This window comes from Psammomys obesus, unplaced genomic scaffold, assembly GCF_907164565.1.
Source record: "Psammomys obesus unplaced genomic scaffold, mPsaObe1.curated_primary_1811, whole genome shotgun sequence".
Classification (NCBI taxonomy): domain Eukaryota; kingdom Metazoa; phylum Chordata; class Mammalia; order Rodentia; family Muridae; genus Psammomys; species Psammomys obesus.
This window is the reverse complement of record NW_026585895.1, coordinates 57,184,104-57,200,404: the sequence shown is the minus strand read 5'-3', so window position 1 is coordinate 57,200,404 and position 16,301 is coordinate 57,184,104. Positions and strand designations below refer to the sequence as shown.

Here is a 16,301-nt window from a genome sequence, read left to right as displayed (position 1 = left end):
GGGGGCTGGGGCCTTAGGGTCCTGGGGCCAAGACCCCTGCGTGGCCACCCTCCATCTCATACTCCCACCCCCAGGTCATCCCAAATGACAGGAAGATCATCTGGCCAGGAGGAGAGACAGAGAAGCCTCGAGGATACCAGATGTCCACCAGACTAAAGGTGGGGGGACCCTGTTGGCACACTCCAAGATTCCCATCCCCTGCACTTCATCTACTCCTTCAGACCAGGATGAAAGGGAGTGAGGTCATGGAACAAATGGCACAGGAAGCAGACGTGTAGGTGGGGAAAGAAGCTACAGTTTCTGTCCAATGGGCCCTCGCTAGCACTTTATTCTGGCCCAATTCTAGCTAAGTCTGAGAAAGAACTGATTGGTATGGGTAGAGGGACAATGGTGAGTACTCTGGGCCCCAGTGCAGAGTTCAACTTAAATTTACTGTCTTAAGTGTCTCATTTTTCCCTGGACACCCAGGAACCCACTTTTTAAGCTGGTTTCCTCCTGTATAATCCCTTTTTCCCTCAGTCTGATTTACACATTCACTGAGTTAATTCATGGGTCACCCCCCCCCGCCTAATTCTGAGAATTCCTCCTCATGTTGAGCCACACCACACCCAGCTCTGATATCATAGACCACCTAAGACATGTACCTAGCTAACCTTCTCTGTGTCATCAAATAACTCAATCCTGCTAATTTTCTGAACTCACCTCTGCAACCTGGGGCCTGTGGTCTCACTCAATGGGTGAGTGCCTGCCTCCATTCTCACAGGGGAGAGTGTCTCCTTGAAAAGCCAATGTGATATCTCTTTGCAGTTCAGGCACCTGATGCTGCAAAGTCTGAAAGCACTGGGTGGTTGTGGTGCACCCTTTTAATCCCAGCACTCTGAAGACAGAGGCAGGTGGATCTCTATGAGTTCAAGACCAGCCTGGTCTACACAGCTAGTTCCAGGACAACCAGGGCTACACAAAGAAACCCTGACTTAAAATACCAAAGGGGAAAAAAAGCTGAAAGCCAAACATCAATAACCAAGGGAACTCCTCAAGGTGCAGATGGATATTAGCAATGTTTTGGGGCCCACTGATGTATTAAATTATATATATATGCATATGCCCACAGCGGTAAGGAGAAAATATTGGACCCCCTGTAACTGGAATGGATAGTTGTAAGCCACCATGTAGGTAATAAGAACAGAACCTGGGTCTTCAAGTGCTCTTAACTGCTGACACATTTGTCTAATCCCATCACTAGTGTTTTGACAGCACTAACATATATACTCATATAATAGAAAAAAAAATGTGATCCTATCCCCTTCTCTTGACTCTTCCTTCTCAAGACTCCCAGCTGAGGGTACCTCCTCCATTTCTTCTCACCACTCCTGGCATTGTTGTCCAGTCCTGCCTGGGCTGCTTATCCCTCTGCTCTCCACATTCCGTAGAGGCCCTCAGCAACTGCCTGTGTTACATTTCAGCATTCCCCAGACTTATACCTGTCCCCCAGCTAACCAGACCATGAGCCCTAGAGAACAGGAAAAGGAGAGTATCAAAGCTGAAGCCTGGGCTAAAGAGGCAGCCTTGGAAGAAAAGCATAACTAGGTATAGTGGAGCACAACTTTAAACCCAGTACTTCAGTGGCAGATGAAAGAATCAGGAGTTCAAGGTCATCCTCAGCTACATAGCAAGTAAGAGGCCAACTGGACTATATGAGGCCCTTACTTTCTTCTTTCTTTCCTTCTTTTTTACTTTTTCTTTTCTTTTCTTTCTTTCTTCTTTTTTTTTGTTTTTTTTTTTTTGTTTTTTTTTTGGTTTATTTGGTTTATTTTGCTTACCCTACCATATTGCTGTTTATCATCAAAGGAAGTCAGGACAGGAATCCAAACAGAGCAAGAACCTGGAGGAGGGGCTGATGTAGAGGCCATGGAGGGGCACTGCTTATTGGCTTGCTCCTCATGGCTTGCTCAGGCTGCTTTCTTATAGAACTCAAGACCACCAGCCCAGGGGTGGCTCCACCACAATTGGCTGGCCCCTTACCAATGGCTAATTACGAAAATGCCCTTTAGGCTTTCCTACAAGCCTGATTTTATGGAGGCATTTTTTAAATTACTTACTTTATTTATTCTACTCTTATTGTATCCTGACTGCACTTCTCCTCCCTCTATGAGGTCCTTCCTTAAAAAAAAGAAAGAGAGCCAGGCAGTGATGGCACACACACCTTTAATCCCAGTCCTCAGAAGGCAGAGGCAGATGAATCTCTCTGTAAGTTCAAGTCCATCCTGGTTTACATATCAAATTCCAGGGCAGCTAGGACTATACAGTGAAACCCTATCTCAAAAACAAAACAAACAAAAAAATAGAAAAAAGGAAAAAAGAAAGAAAGAAAACAAGAGGCTGGAGGGGGTAGGTTGGTAGGACATACCTTTAATCTTAGTTTTTAGGAGGCAGAGTTGATCACACACACACAAACACACATATACACTAGAGTTTGTAAATAGCTCAATGATTTCAGCACCCATGTAAAAATCTGAACATGGCTGTGCACTGTAGTCATGGTAACCCTATCATTGGAAGGAGGGAACAGAGACAGGCAGATCACTAGAGCTTCTGACTAACCAGCCTAGCCAATTACTGTGCTCCAAGCTTAGTGAAGAAAATTTGTCAATATCATCATCATCATCATCATCATCATTATCATCATCATGGGGCTGGAGAGATTGCTCAGTACCCACACGGCAGCTAACAACCATCTGTATCTGCAGTTCTAGGGGATCCATATACATCCTGAAGCACAGATGTATATGCCAGCAAAACATATTTAAAACAGAAATAAAAGTCTTTAAAATAAAGTAAAATAGAGGCTGAAAAAGGCTCAGAGGATAAAAGCACTGGATGCTCTTCTAAAGGTCCTGAGTTCAATTCCCAGGAACCGCATGGTGGCTCACAACCATCTATAATGAGATCTGGTGCCCTCTTCTGTCGTGCAGGCACACATGCAGGCAGAACACCATATAAATAATAAATAAATTTTAAAATAAAATAGGGCCTGGAAAGATATCTTTTCAGAGTTAAGAGCACTTGTTGCTCTTCCAAAGAACCTGGATTTAATTCCCAGAACCCACATAGCAGTCCACAATCATCTGTAACTTCAGTTCCAGGGGGTCTGATGCCTCCTTCTGATTTCTGTGGGCTCCTGCATGTATACATATACACACAATAGGCACACACATACATAAAATAAAATAAAAAATATTTAAATAATAAAATAGGATAGACTGTGATAGAGGAAGACACCTGACATTGACCTCTGGCCAGCATGTGCACTTGTACACATGCATGAATACACAGGGAAACAAACTTACATGCAAACATACGAGGGAAAAAAATTACGAGGGTCAAAAAATGAAGGCTACATGCCAGTGGAGGCCAGGGTGGCACATTTTACTTTATTTGGCAAATGATAAGAGTAATGTGTAAACTGGGACCTGAGGAGAAATGGGCCACAGTGAGGACAGTATTGAAGGAGGCACTTTTGATGAATCAGGGCAGATGGCTGAGGAAGTCTGTGCCCTACTTTAGCTCCTCCCCAGACCTGTATCTGTCCCCTAAGAGCAGCAGGCAGGCAATGCTAGCCATGTTGGAAGATGTAGACTGACCTCTGAAAAGCAGGGCAGAGGTTCCAAGCTTAGGACTGGGGCTCAGCTGCACGCTGAGAAGACAGCACCTGGAGACACCCAAGGGCAGGTGGCCCAGGCTGGCTCTTGTCTTCCCCCAGATAGTGACAATCCACCAAGAGCCCTTTGTGTACGTCAAGCCCACACTGAGTGATGGGACATGCAAAGAGGAATTCACAGTCAATGGTGACCCGGTGAAGAAGGTGATCTGCACAGGGCCTAATGACACATCACCAGGCAGCCGTGAGTGCTGGGCAAAGTGTGGTAGGGCACAGGGAAGTAAAGTCAGGGACCCACTGTTGCTATTCCCTAACTGCCCACAGCCCGCCACACGGTGCCTCAGTGCTGCTATGGCTTCTGCATTGACCTGCTCATCAAGCTGGCACGGACCATGAATTTTACCTATGAGGTGCACCTGGTGGCAGATGGCAAGTTTGGCACACAGGAGCGGGTATGGAGTGGATGGCAGAAGTAGGGTCTGGAGTGAAGGGGCTAGTGGGAGGGTCCTTCGGGTTGAGATGGATTAATTGGAAAACTATGGGTCGGGTGGAGCCTCTTTAGGGGAGACCTGTTGGTTGGGGCTGGGCGTTAGAGATGAGCTAGATGTGGAACAGGAGACATGCTCCCCATGTGCTAGGACTACTGTGGTGTGGGAGATCTTGTTCAAGGACCCATGCCCATCCTGTCTGCAGCCCCACTGGTTCTGTCACTTTTCAGGTAAATAACAGCAACAAAAAGGAGTGGAATGGAATGATGGGAGAGCTACTCAGTGGTCAAGCAGACATGATTGTGGCACCACTGACCATCAACAACGAGCGTGCACAGTACATAGAGTTCTCCAAGCCCTTCAAGTACCAGGGCCTGACCATTCTTGTCAAGAAGGTAGGCAGGGATCAGGTGGAGATGAGATAGGGGCATGGAAGGCCCAGGAGAAACTGACCACTTCATCACCTGCAGGAAATCCCCCGGAGCACGCTGGACTCATTTATGCAGCCTTTTCAGAGCACACTCTGGTTGCTAGTGGGACTGTCCGTCCATGTGGTGGCTGTGATGCTGTACCTCCTGGACCGCTTCAGGTGAGCACCATGCAGAAATCCAGACTCCCTCCATTTATAGGGTGGGCAGAACTGGGTAGGATCAGGCAAAGATGCCTCTCCTGTCCTCTCTATTGCCTTCCTTTTGCACTCTACAGTCCATTTGGCCGATTCAAGGTGAACAGTGAGGAGGAGGAGGAGGATGCACTGACCCTGTCCTCTGCCATGTGGTTCTCCTGGGGTGTCCTACTCAACTCTGGCATTGGAGAAGGTGAGGTTAAACCCAGGTCCTGCCTGGCTGCATCCCCTGCTTTCCAGGAACCGACCCAAGTCTCTGCCCACAGGTGCCCCCCGAAGTTTCTCTGCACGTATCCTAGGTATGGTGTGGGCTGGTTTTGCCATGATCATCGTGGCTTCCTATACTGCCAACCTAGCAGCTTTCCTGGTGCTGGATCGACCTGAGGAGCGCATCACAGGCATCAATGATCCAAGGGTGAGGCCCTCGGGCAGGGGGAAGGGTCAAGAGGTTAGGAGGGAGTGTCTGTTCTGGTGAGGTCTGGGGAGCAGCCACAAGCCGAGATCTCTGTCCCTGCAGCTCAGAAACCCCTCAGACAAGTTCATCTATGCAACTGTAAAACAGAGTTCTGTGGACATCTACTTCCGGAGGCAGGTGGAGTTGAGCACCATGTACCGGCACATGGAAAAGCACAACTATGAGAGCGCAGCTGAGGCCATCCAGGCTGTGCGGGACAAGTGAGCAGTCAGACAAAGGGCCGCCATGGTTGGGTGGGATAAGAAAGGGACAGGCAGAAGGGAGTCCACTCACACAGGAAACACAGTGAAGATTGTCTGTGCTGTAGTGTGAGCAGGGTAGAATGAACAGGCTATGTGTTGTCCCTTTGACTTTGCCTCTGCCGGCAGCAAGCTCCATGCCTTCATCTGGGACTCAGCGGTGCTGGAGTTTGAGGCTTCCCAGAAATGTGACCTGGTGACCACGGGTGAGCTGTTCTTTCGCTCAGGCTTTGGCATCGGCATGCGCAAGGACAGCCCCTGGAAGCAAAATGTTTCCCTGTCTATACTCAAGTGAGTCTACCCTGTGCTGGAAACTCCCTTTCCCTTCTCCACTTTGCTCTAAGAGCCTCCCCACAAGGTTGGACCTTGTTCCCAATGCCCCAGCGGGAACACACCAAACTGTTCTACCCTAGGCCAACAGTTGTTCACTAGTCACTGATATCATCAGGCACAACTGCCTTAAAGGATCCTCTCCACCCAAACCAGGCATCAAACCAGGCATCAGTCCCTTGGGGGAACCTTCTCACTACCAGCCCAGAAGCCGCACTTGGACTACAGATCCTGTTCCACAGTGCTTCCTCCCCTGTGAGCCCTGCTCACTCCCAGTCCTTCCCCCTGAATGCCCTGCACACTCACACAGCCTCATTCTTAGATTCAAGCCCTGCCCATTCCCAGCCCCACACCCGCTGCTACCCATCCCTTCCTTTTCCCATCCCTACCCAGGTCCCATGAGAATGGCTTCATGGAAGATCTGGATAAGACATGGGTTCGGTATCAGGAATGTGACTCCCGAAGCAATGCTCCTGCGACTCTCACTTTTGAGAACATGGCAGGTGGGTCCTCCATGCTGCCATGGTACTGTGATGGATTCTCTAGGGGCGATAGCATTCGGGCAGGCAGATGAGCCACTGGGCCTTTCACACAGGGGTCTTCATGCTGGTGGCTGGAGGCATCGTGGCTGGAATCTTCCTGATTTTCATTGAGATCGCCTACAAGCGACACAAGGATGCCCGTAGGAAGCAGATGCAGCTGGCTTTTGCAGCAGTGAACGTGTGGAGGAAGAACCTGCAGGTAGGACAGGCCACCCTCCGAGGCCTGGCGTCCAGGGCCCCGCCAGGCCATGGCCCTACTCTATCCCTACAGGCTGTGGCACTGGCTCTGGCTCATGGGCAGGACTGGTGCTAGGAGCCATGGCCAGGGGCAGTGGTGAGTGTTCCCAAGGCACAGGGGCAGCACAGGCAGGGGCTGCCTGCAGGTGGTCACCCACTGCCAAGCTGGGCCAAGGGAGGCCATACACCCTGCTTCAAGTTTCTACCTGGCCCCTCTGTCTCCAGTCACCTACTGGAACCCAGTCCGTAGGAGGGCAAGCAGGCAGGGTAAGACCTGCCCACCTGTGTATAGCATGTGAACCTGAGATGCATTTAGCCCTCTATCATCCAAGCTCCTTTGCCACCATCTAGGGACCCCTTTTCATGCTGTGTCTTGCTTCGTGACTCCAGTCTAAATGGGGTTGATCTGCCTCAGGCCACATCCATGTGGATTTTCGGTTATCAGGGATGAGGCTACATGTAGGATGGTCAGAGCCCACCATGGAAAGGACAGAGTAGGCAGTGAGGTTCATGCAGGCCTGAAGACTGGTGGCCAATGGCCAGGTTTTGATTCACTTGTCTCTTCTCTTTCTCTGGGTGTCTTCCTGGAGCTGTGTCCTAAGCTGACATTGATGTTGCAATGAGGGCTGTGGGAGGACAGGGCTATTGGGGCCCCCTCACCTCTCATCCACCTATTCTTGCTTTTGGCTCTACAGGTCCCCTGGGGACCAGGCCACAGCTGTCCAGGGTCATTCTGGCCATCAGACTCCAGACCAGTGTCCCCGGATCTGCCTCTGTCTATCACTCCAATTCTAACTGGACACCTCCTTGGGTCCAGTCGTGTACCCTTTGGGGTCAGCAGCCTCTGAACAAAAAGGCTGGTGTGGCCTGAGGGGAAGCTCTTCCTGTCATCAGGGGCCCCTCCTCCTCAGGATGCCTCTAAGCCAGGGAACCAGGCGGATATCCCAGGAAGAGTGCCAGCAGGACTTCCCCAGCCCAGTCCCAGCACAAACAAGGACAGGACCAACCCCGGACAGAAGAGGTCACTCTCAAAAGTCTGGCTGTTGGTCCATCTGTATAGCACAGTGAGGCAGGCAGGAGTCAGGCCAGGCTGACTGACTGAGTGGCTGGCCAGGCCTGGCAACAGCCCCCAAGGAGCAGGCAAGGGCAGGTTTGGCCGCCACCCTTAGCCATCTAATCACTTATACATATTCATTTTAGGATAGAAAGAGTGGTAGAGCAGAGCCTGACCCTAAAAAGAAAGCCACATTTAGGGCTATCACCTCCACCCTGGCCTCCAGCTTCAAGAGACGTAGGTCCTCCAAAGACACGGTAAGGGGGAAGCACCCCAGTCCCGCGTCTCTGATTCCTCCTTTGCCCCCTGTCTGTCTCCCTCTCCTTTACCATCCCACCCCTGTCCCCACCACCAACCCTGGCCATCTGTGCCAAGTCAGTCCTTCGCCCACCCTCCACCCACTCAAGGGCTGTCCTTTAGAACTCTCCAGACCTCTCCTAAAGCCCTCACTAGTCCTCAGCTTCTCCATGTGTCTCCACGTTAGTCTGCCCACCTCTCTCCCCATGCCATGACCCACACACCATCTGGAAGCTGTGTCATGTCGTTGGTCAGTCAGTCAGCCTCACCATCTCTCTGGACTACCCGGACCCTGGGAACCAGAGTAGCCCTGTCCCAGGTTGCCCCAGCCAGGAGGCCACACTGCATCTGTTTTATCCCTGTTTCTCTTGCCTCCGAAAGGGGCTTGATGTCTTCACTCTTGCCCTAAAACAGCCCTGGAGGGTGTAGCTGTGATGTCCCATCACGTCCGTCTGTCTGGCCACTGGCCCCGCCCCCCAGACACCTGTCTCACCTGTCTCACCAGAGCCATGCGTGTTGCATCTTCCATGTGGTCTCTGTGTGGGCCGGGGGCTGGGGGCCGGGCCTGGGTCCATCTGGGTGGACGACTGGGGCCTAGCATTGGCACTGACCCTTGGTCAGGGGAGACTGCAGGTGGGGAGTGGGGTGGGGTCAAGTTGAACAGGTCCCTAATGGAGGTGTGGCAGCAGAGCCCAGGTGATCTGAGCATGGAGAGGGTATCCTTGAAAGCCCTGGCCTGAGCACCTAAGGCAAAACTGAGGTTCTCAGAGGGAGGCCCAGGAAGGAGAGGCTAAGGCCAGGCCACAAACCACAGGCCACTGTCAGAGCCAGGCCTCTGCTTTCAGAACCAGAACCCGTCCCCTGCCTCGGGCAGCACGCAGCATGCTACTGCAGCAAAAATGCGTACTCAGAAAAAATGGGTTCCAATGGGTTCCCATTTTGCTAGAGCCCTCCCTGGTCCTAGGCAGTTATCCTCTAGTTTACAGGAAGCCCCTCTAACCAGTGGGTAATGTCACCCACAAAGAGCTTGTGTCCCATGAGGAATCTAGATTTGTAGTTACACCCCTATGTCCAGGAAGAAAGCAAACAATTTGGTATGGAGCAGTTGAAGTCCCAGGTTCAAAGTACGAGGGTGCTCCAGAAAGGCCCATGAGGCCTGGCTGCTCAGCTCTCTGAGGGCCTTGGTACAGAAAGAGTGGACGAAGAGTAAGGGTCTGTGGGCTGCACCAACTTGAGGCTCCAGGAGCTGGTGCAAACACTATTTCCAGGGTCACCCAGACCTGGGAAAGTGGGCAAGGCCTATGCTGCCAGGTCTGAGCCAGAACTCCCACAAGGGGGCGCAGGGGAGGGAGAGCAGGGCTGAGGGTCCTGTGGGCTGGAATTTGTGTGGGAAAGGGGAAATTTGACAAAGATAATCTGTACTTTTGGGGCCAGGTGGCCAAAGAGGAAAGTACGAAAGTCCTGCAGGTGACAGGCCATTTTCAGTGGGTGTCACTCAGCCTCGGGGCCCCATCTGGAGCTGGTCGGGTACAACTCAAGAGATCTACATGGTTCCTTCCCAGGACTTGTTCTCAGTTCTATCTTTACTTGAGCCTCCCTGGGCCCCTGGGACCGGTTTTTCCTGGCCATCTGGAGCTGGCCCCACCCTTCAGGGTTGACTTCTGGGCATTGCCACTGTGGCTGGGTGGGGGAGGGCTGCCCAGCTCCCACCCTGTCTCTGGGGCTGGGTGCTGTTCAGAGGGAGGCCTGGGTGGGGGCTCCTTTGGGTGGGGTGGGGTCGGTCCAGCTGCTGAGATCCTCTGCCCCTGTCCTGTGGCCGGTCTGGGCCAGGGCAGCACTGGGCGCTCAGGGCTGGGATCCCCGGTAGCCGGCGGGGCCAGCAGGTATTGATTGTTGGTTCTTATTTATAGAGCACCGGGGGTGGACGCGGCGCTTTGCAAAACCAAAAAGACACAGTGCTGCCGCGACGCGCTATTGAGAGGGAGGAGGGCCAGCTGCAGCTGTGTTCCCGTCATAGGGAGAGCTGAGACGCCCCGCCCGCCCTCCTCTGCCCCTCCCCCCGCAGACAGACAGACGCACGGGACAGCGGCCTGGCCCACGCAGAACCCCGGAGCACGACGGGGTCGGGGGAGGAGCACCCCCAGCCTCCCCCGGGCCGTGCCCGCCTGCCCGCCGGTCGGCCGGCTGGCCGGTCCACCCTGTCCCGGCCCCGCGCGTGCCCCCGACATCGGAGCTAACGGGCCGCCTTGTCTGTGTATTTCTATTTTACAGCAGTATCATCCCACTGATATCACGGGCCCGCTCAACCTCTCAGATCCCTCGGTCAGCACCGTGGTGTGAGGCCCCCGGAGGCGCCCACCTGCCCAGTTAGCCCGGCCAAGGACACTGATGAGTCCTGCTGCTCGGGAAGGCTTGAGGGAAGCCCACCCGCCCCAGAGACTGCCCACCCTGGGCCTCCCATCCGCCTGCCCTGCTGCCTGGCAGGCAGCCCCTGCAGGACCAAGGTGCGGACCAGAGCGGCTGAGGATGGGCCAGAGCTGGGCAGGGCCACAGGGCGCTCCGGCAGAGGCAGGGCCCTGGAGTCTCTGAGCAGTGGGTGAGGGGCCTAAGTGGCCCCAGTCGGAGCGGTCTGGAGCAGAAATGGCAGTCCCGTCCTTCCTCCAGCCACCACCCTAAGCTACAGTGGGGGCCCATGGCCCCAGCTTGCTAGGTCACCCCCCCTCCTCCAGCGCCTGCTCTCTGCAACCTAAATTCCATCTCTCTCCTACTGCACCACCCTCCCAAGACCCTTCCCAACCCCATTCACTGGGCTGGCCCTGATCTTTCCAGGGCTAGCCTTCATTGCCCTAGCGGTAGCGCTTCCCAGGGGTGCTCTCTGGCTCCCAACTGTCTAGGGCTCCAGACTCCAAGAGGGCTGAGCCTTCTCTTCTACCTACAGCCACAATAGGCTTCCTCAGACGCTGGCTTGCGAGCCCCCGCACCTTGGGCACCAGGGAGCGCCATCAGCCTCCCATTCGGGTGTCACTCACCCAACACCTTGTACATGACCGGTTCTCCCAAGTGTCCAAGCGCGTGCCTTCCCCCATGCCGCCCGTGCGCAGCAGCGCGCTGCCCCTCTTCCCCAGGGACACCGGGCTCGCACAGCCACCCCTAATTTCAGTATTCAGTGGTGATGCCTAAAGGAATGTCAGAAAATTTCCGGGTTGTGTCTATTGTTGACGCCTACAGGAAGGGTGAAGGGAGGATCAGGGATTTGGGGAGTTTTCAAAGTGCGGAGCACTGCGGGAGCGCTGGAAACAACCGCAGCCCATTTAGGCTTGGGTAGGTGCAGCTGCGGGGCTCCCAGTGGTCTCCAGGGAGGCTGGGCCCTCGGGGTCTGGCTGTCTCCTTAGTAAGAGGCGCACCCTGGTGCGGCGGCGGTGGCGGCGCCGTGCACCACAGGCAGTGAGCACGGAGCCCAGTGCCAGGCAGATGCCCAGGCTAGCAAGGAAAGAGACCGGCCCGAGAGCGTAGACCACCGCCAGGTCTCGCGCTGAGAGTGACTGAGCGCAGTGTCTGAAGGCGGCGTCCGGAAAGGCTGTCAGCAGGCTGAGCGTCTGGCGTCTTGGAGACACGCAGAGCAGGGTCTCAGTTTCTGCGGGACACAGGAGCGGCATCAGATGGCAGCAACTGCACCAAACATTATCCGTCCTGCGACCCAGATGGCTCACCTGAAGCGGGACGCGGGTGCTTGCGCAGCCAGGTGCAAAGCGGGCGCAAAGCGCAGCTGCACGCCCAGGGGTTGCCTCGCAAGCGCAACACTTCGAGTGCAGGCAGGCTATTCAGCAAACCCGCCTCGAGCGCAGACAGTGAATTGTCCTGCAGGCTGAGCACGCGCAGTAATGGGAGCGGGCCCAGGATGGAAGGTTCCAGGAGTGCCAGCCGGTTACTCGCTAGGGAAAGGAAACTCAGCGCGCGCAGCGGTGCGAAGGTGCCGGGAGACAGAGTTTCCAGCTGGTTGGTGCTCAGGTCCAGCCATTGTAACACTCCCAGACCCCAGAAAGCTCGTGCGTGCACCGACCGAAGCCCGTTCTCCCTCAGGTCTAAGTATAGCAGCGCGCCCACATCGGCGAACGCGCCTGGAGGCAGTGCGCTCACGCGATTGTGATCTAGCAGCAGTGAGCGTACGCGCCAGCTCAGGCCATCTGGTACCGCAGGCAGCGCTAGTCCGGAGCAATTGGCCTTGCCTCCTAGTGAACACCAACAGGCCTCGGGGCATTCGGGGGCCACCGGGAATGTGGAAGGGGCAGTTCCAACGTGCTCCTGGGTCCAGACTCGCCTCAATGACATCAGTAGCAGCAGATACAGTTGCGGCGAAAGCCGCGAGAAAAAAGAGCCCCACATGCGGGCAGCTTGAGAACTACCGGTGACCAGAGTTTGTCCCTACCTCACCTGCACAAGTATTAACTCTCCTGCCTGAGCACAACAGTTTCCTCATAGCTGGTTCCTCGCCTTAGGCGGGGGCTAGGCACAGAGCCAATACCCAATACTGCCAACCACCTGTCCAGAGCTCCAGTCTTGCCTTGGCCCTGAGCCGGTAGTAGAACTGGTGAGACTGCTGGACTCCCCTGAGACCTAAAGGGCAGGATCAAACCCAGCAGTTCCACAGAGAATGCAACCCACAGGGCCTTGCTCCATACCCCAGTTCCGATTCCATTCCTATTCAGCAAAAAGACCCCACAGAGACTGTCCCAGTCCCTAGACAGAGGATTGGTGAAGGTACAAGCACATAATGGAACCTAAACGCAGAGGAAAGGCCCTTGAAGTGTAGGAGGCAAAAGAGAGAGTGTAGGAAATCGGTTGCTTCAACCCCTCCACCTTGTAGTTCTTAAGGACAGTGTCAGTAGAAAGGGGCACTGGCCTAAGTCTGGTCAGTGCAGCTCCCTTTTGACTTGCCAGCACATAGGTCCTGTTATAGGGAATCTGGGGAGGTGGGAGGACCCAGGATTAGTCATCATTGTAAGACCAGCAGTAGGAAGGTACGGGAAAGAGCTGAACTGGCTAGCAGGCTAGGAGCTAGAGACCCCATGGGTGTGGCTCAGTGCCCTAGGGTGGAGATACCCACTATGATCCAGGTACAAACACTACACCTTGAGGGGCTTTCAAGAAGGACAGCACATAATCACTAAATACTGTTTAATTCCCCAGCCTAGCTGCCCTCCACTACTCTGGAAGGGAGGGAGGAGGAGGGGGAAGGGGTGGAGGTGGCTCCTCTAGAGGAACCTCCATGGGGATGGTCATGAGGCCATGGCTCTCCAAGGATGGCATCATGGATACCTCCAGATCAGGGTCCATGAGGTGGGACTCCACGTGTACCGAGTGCAGGTCTATGCGATCTTCCTGGAGCCCGTAGGGCCCCACCAACCTGCATGATGGGCTAGGTCAGCATGATCTGGCAGGGTCTTGGCTACCCAGGGGAAGCCAGCCCTTGAAAACATTACTCTTGATGCCACTGTGAAGTCACTTTTAGGAGGGGCAGAGAGAGGACAGAGCTCACCCTTGAGGCTTCCTCTGCCACACTTACCTGTTTTCTTTGTGTCCGGGGCATGTGTCACTGAGGGGGACAAAGGCAGGTATAAACTCTGGAGAAATGCTTATCCCACACACCTAGCAGCCCCGTGCAACCTCTCTCTTCCTATAACCCCATATCCAACACACATTATCCCCTGCTTCTCATGACATACCACCCCAGGAAGGGACCCCTCAAAGCATGACTAACAGCCCAGGGCTAGTAGCACGGCCTCACTCCCACTGCACCCAACCCCAAGCTCACGCACCCCTTGGCCCGAAAGACACCAATCGCCACAACAACGAGGGCACAGAAGCAGCTGGCACTGACACCAGCCAGCACCACAATGAGGGCAATAAGGGCCTCGCGGCTGAGGCCAAGGCTGCAGTCACAGTAGGTTCCAGCTGCAGAAACAAGGCCACAAGACCAGGGGCCAGTCACCTGCCTGTGGAGGATATCAGATCCACCCCAACCCTAGTGGCCCTCAGGACACAAATGGCTTGCCCTGTCTGGAAAGGGAGGGAATGTGGCTGGGAGGCTAGCAGGAGGAGGCACCTGCAGCAGGGAAGAGCAAAAGGGACAAACATATCAGGCCAAGGGGGCTGCCAGCTGGACAGGAGTCAGGCTGGGGACAGGGGGCCATGTCCAGCCCCCAGCCCCACCACACACCTCTAAATGGAACTCATTGGAAGGTGCTGACCTCACAGTGGGGTTGTGAGGCAGAGGGCGTGGGGGCAGGGCCTTAGAGTACCCAGGCTGGCTTGAACTTCATTCACACTTGGATGCTGGAACTCCAGAAGTCCTGGGCAGACAGTCCTGGATGGAGCAGGTAAAGGGGACAGGGTTTGTGAGCTCTGGGCAGATCTGTGTCAGGGCTATAGCTTTAAGGACAGATAGCAGTTCTAGTTAAATGGGTAAGAAACATACTTGGCCCTCTGATGTTGGGAACCATGGTCTCCATTTGCTTTTCAACATCAGGACTGCAGAGCTCTGAGTGGAGTCAGGGCTCTACCAAACTACAAACTCATCCCCAGGTTGTGGCAAGTAGGGGAAGCAGGAGAAGGTGAGGTGGGTATATATGTTGTTACCCTCCTTGGTTGCTTTGGAAGGCTGAGCTCATATAGCCTATAAAGCCTCTAGAGGACTGCTGGTATCCTAAGGAATCCTTGATCATCCACTGAGCAGGATACCACACCATATCCTTAGAACATTCTCCCCAGAGAACAGATGGCTCAGAACTGGTTGCAGTCTCTGCCTCACATGTGCTGTTATTAGGCAGAACTCAACGCTCTGAGTCTTTGTTGCCTCTGAGATCATACAGCTACTGTCCAAGGGAGCAAGTTTGTCTATAGGCTAGCATGGTCAGGGTTAACCTAGACCTGTCCTGAACTTGGTGTCCCAGCCCCACCCTACTGCAACTCTCCTCTATGAGGGACCTGTCAAGCAAAGTAAGAAACAGTAGGAAGAAATGTCAACCTGCAGCTGACTGAGCCCAGCCTCCTGCCAGCTAGGGCTAACAGAGTGCCAGGAAGGGAGGTACAACTTGAACCCAGTGGCCCTAATCACTAGGGACATTCCTGACAGCAGACACAGATACCCTTCTAGCGTTGGTCAAGGTACAGCTAGCAGCTCCTGACATGGGCTTTGTATTGGTTGAACAATAATGATGAGAACCAAGACTTCATCTCGTCTTTAGGGCACATCCACAAATCTAAAGGAATGCAGAACAGGTGTGCCTGAGGCGCAGGGGCTGGCACTGTCACCCTGCCAGGCCAGCCTAGCAAGTATATATCCTGGTTAGGACAAAGACACACCCATCTGTGGACAGGTGGTATGAGCCAGATAGAAACATTGTGGAGGGACATTATTGGCCTCTGCTGTCACCAGAACTCACAGGAGTTCTTGTAGCAGAAGCATTCTAGTGGGGTAAAGAGCAGGGTTTGAGGACTGGGAGCTAGAAGAGAGCAAACCTCCTTTCTGAAGTACTGTGAAAAAGGTTTTCTAGGTTTGTGGAAACACTTAGGCTATGGCCAAGGCTGTGTGCCTAATAACTACCTCCACCCTTTAAAACCTGGGGCTGAGGGAACTAAGAGTAGTGGCAGCAGCTGAAGATGGGTGTGGCTTGTAGCCTGAGATCTATCTTGGGTGGATGTGGGTGTGCAAGCAATGATTCCAAAGGGCTTTTGTTTCCTTTGAGGATGGTGCCTCAGGTCAGGGTATTTCCTGCCTGAAAACAGCTGTTCTGGGACAGGGAGGCAGGAGCCCATGCTGTGCTGCACCCAGGTTCTGTAGTCTAAAAGGTCAGTCCAGACCCCAAGGTTCAGGGCAGAGCCACCTGTCTTCAACAGGCAATAGCCAAAGGTGGCTGAGCCCAAACTTGAGGGAAAGGATTAAATTGCTTCCTGGGTTCATCTCTCACCCTGGCCCTCGTCCTGTACTTCTGACTGCAAGTCTGGGAAACATGAAAGAATCTGAGCACTTACTTGTAAGCTCCAAGCAGTATGTCCACATAGCCTGGTACAAGGAGGACAAAGGTCTAATCTTCCTTAGGGTATATACCTAAAGAACCCTTGACCACTAGACACAAGGAATGTACTTGAATCAGGTTGCCTCACCTTAGAGGACCTGAGAATGCAAATGTCCTAACAAAACAAAGCCTCACATTGACTCCACACAGGCTACAAGGAAGTAAAGATCCAAGAGTTCCTTTTAAAGGCCACAAAAACAGAATGGGGCTACAAGTCTTACTTAGGAGACCTTAGGCAGCCAACCCTATTCACTCTTGTCCCAGCACAGGTCCAGGGCAGG

At 53.8% G+C, this 16,301-nt stretch overlaps 3 protein-coding genes across 3 annotated transcripts in view; 1 reads left to right on the top strand and 2 right to left on the bottom strand.

Annotated features, from left to right (window-relative positions):
- The window catches only part of Grin1 (glutamate ionotropic receptor NMDA type subunit 1), an 11,282-nt gene extending 138 nt beyond the window's left edge, over positions 1-11,144 (top strand). Inside the window, exons 2-13 of the mRNA XM_055599764.1 lie at positions 75-158; positions 3,761-3,902; positions 3,983-4,110; positions 4,377-4,541; positions 4,617-4,735; positions 4,852-4,964; positions 5,038-5,186; positions 5,289-5,446; positions 5,615-5,776; positions 6,209-6,318; positions 6,411-6,556; positions 10,217-11,144. Coding sequence (XP_055455739.1) covers positions 75-158; positions 3,761-3,902; positions 3,983-4,110; positions 4,377-4,541; positions 4,617-4,735; positions 4,852-4,964; positions 5,038-5,186; positions 5,289-5,446; positions 5,615-5,776; positions 6,209-6,318; positions 6,411-6,556; positions 10,217-10,285 — 1,545 coding nt within the window. The 3' untranslated portion in view covers positions 10,286-11,144. The remainder of the gene's footprint in view (positions 1-74; positions 159-3,760; positions 3,903-3,982; positions 4,111-4,376; positions 4,542-4,616; positions 4,736-4,851; positions 4,965-5,037; positions 5,187-5,288; positions 5,447-5,614; positions 5,777-6,208; positions 6,319-6,410; positions 6,557-10,216) is intronic.
- Positions 11,140-12,328, bottom strand: Lrrc26 (leucine rich repeat containing 26). Its single transcript, XM_055599947.1, has 2 exons — positions 11,656-12,328; positions 11,140-11,579 (listed from the first exon to the last, which is right to left on the bottom strand). Exons 1-2 carry the CDS (start codon positions 12,326-12,328, stop codon positions 11,257-11,259), a joined length of 996 nt encoding a protein of 331 aa, XP_055455922.1. The 3' UTR covers positions 11,140-11,256.
- An 819-nt stretch (positions 12,329-13,147) lies between these two features.
- Positions 13,148-14,136, bottom strand: Tmem210 (transmembrane protein 210). Its single transcript, XM_055599818.1, has 4 exons — positions 14,049-14,136; positions 13,762-13,897; positions 13,509-13,538; positions 13,148-13,349 (listed from the first exon to the last, which is right to left on the bottom strand). The coding sequence occupies exons 1-4, from the start codon at positions 14,134-14,136 to the stop codon at positions 13,148-13,150; spliced, it is 456 nt and encodes a 151-aa protein (XP_055455793.1).
- Positions 14,137-16,301: the final 2,165 nt, after the last annotated feature.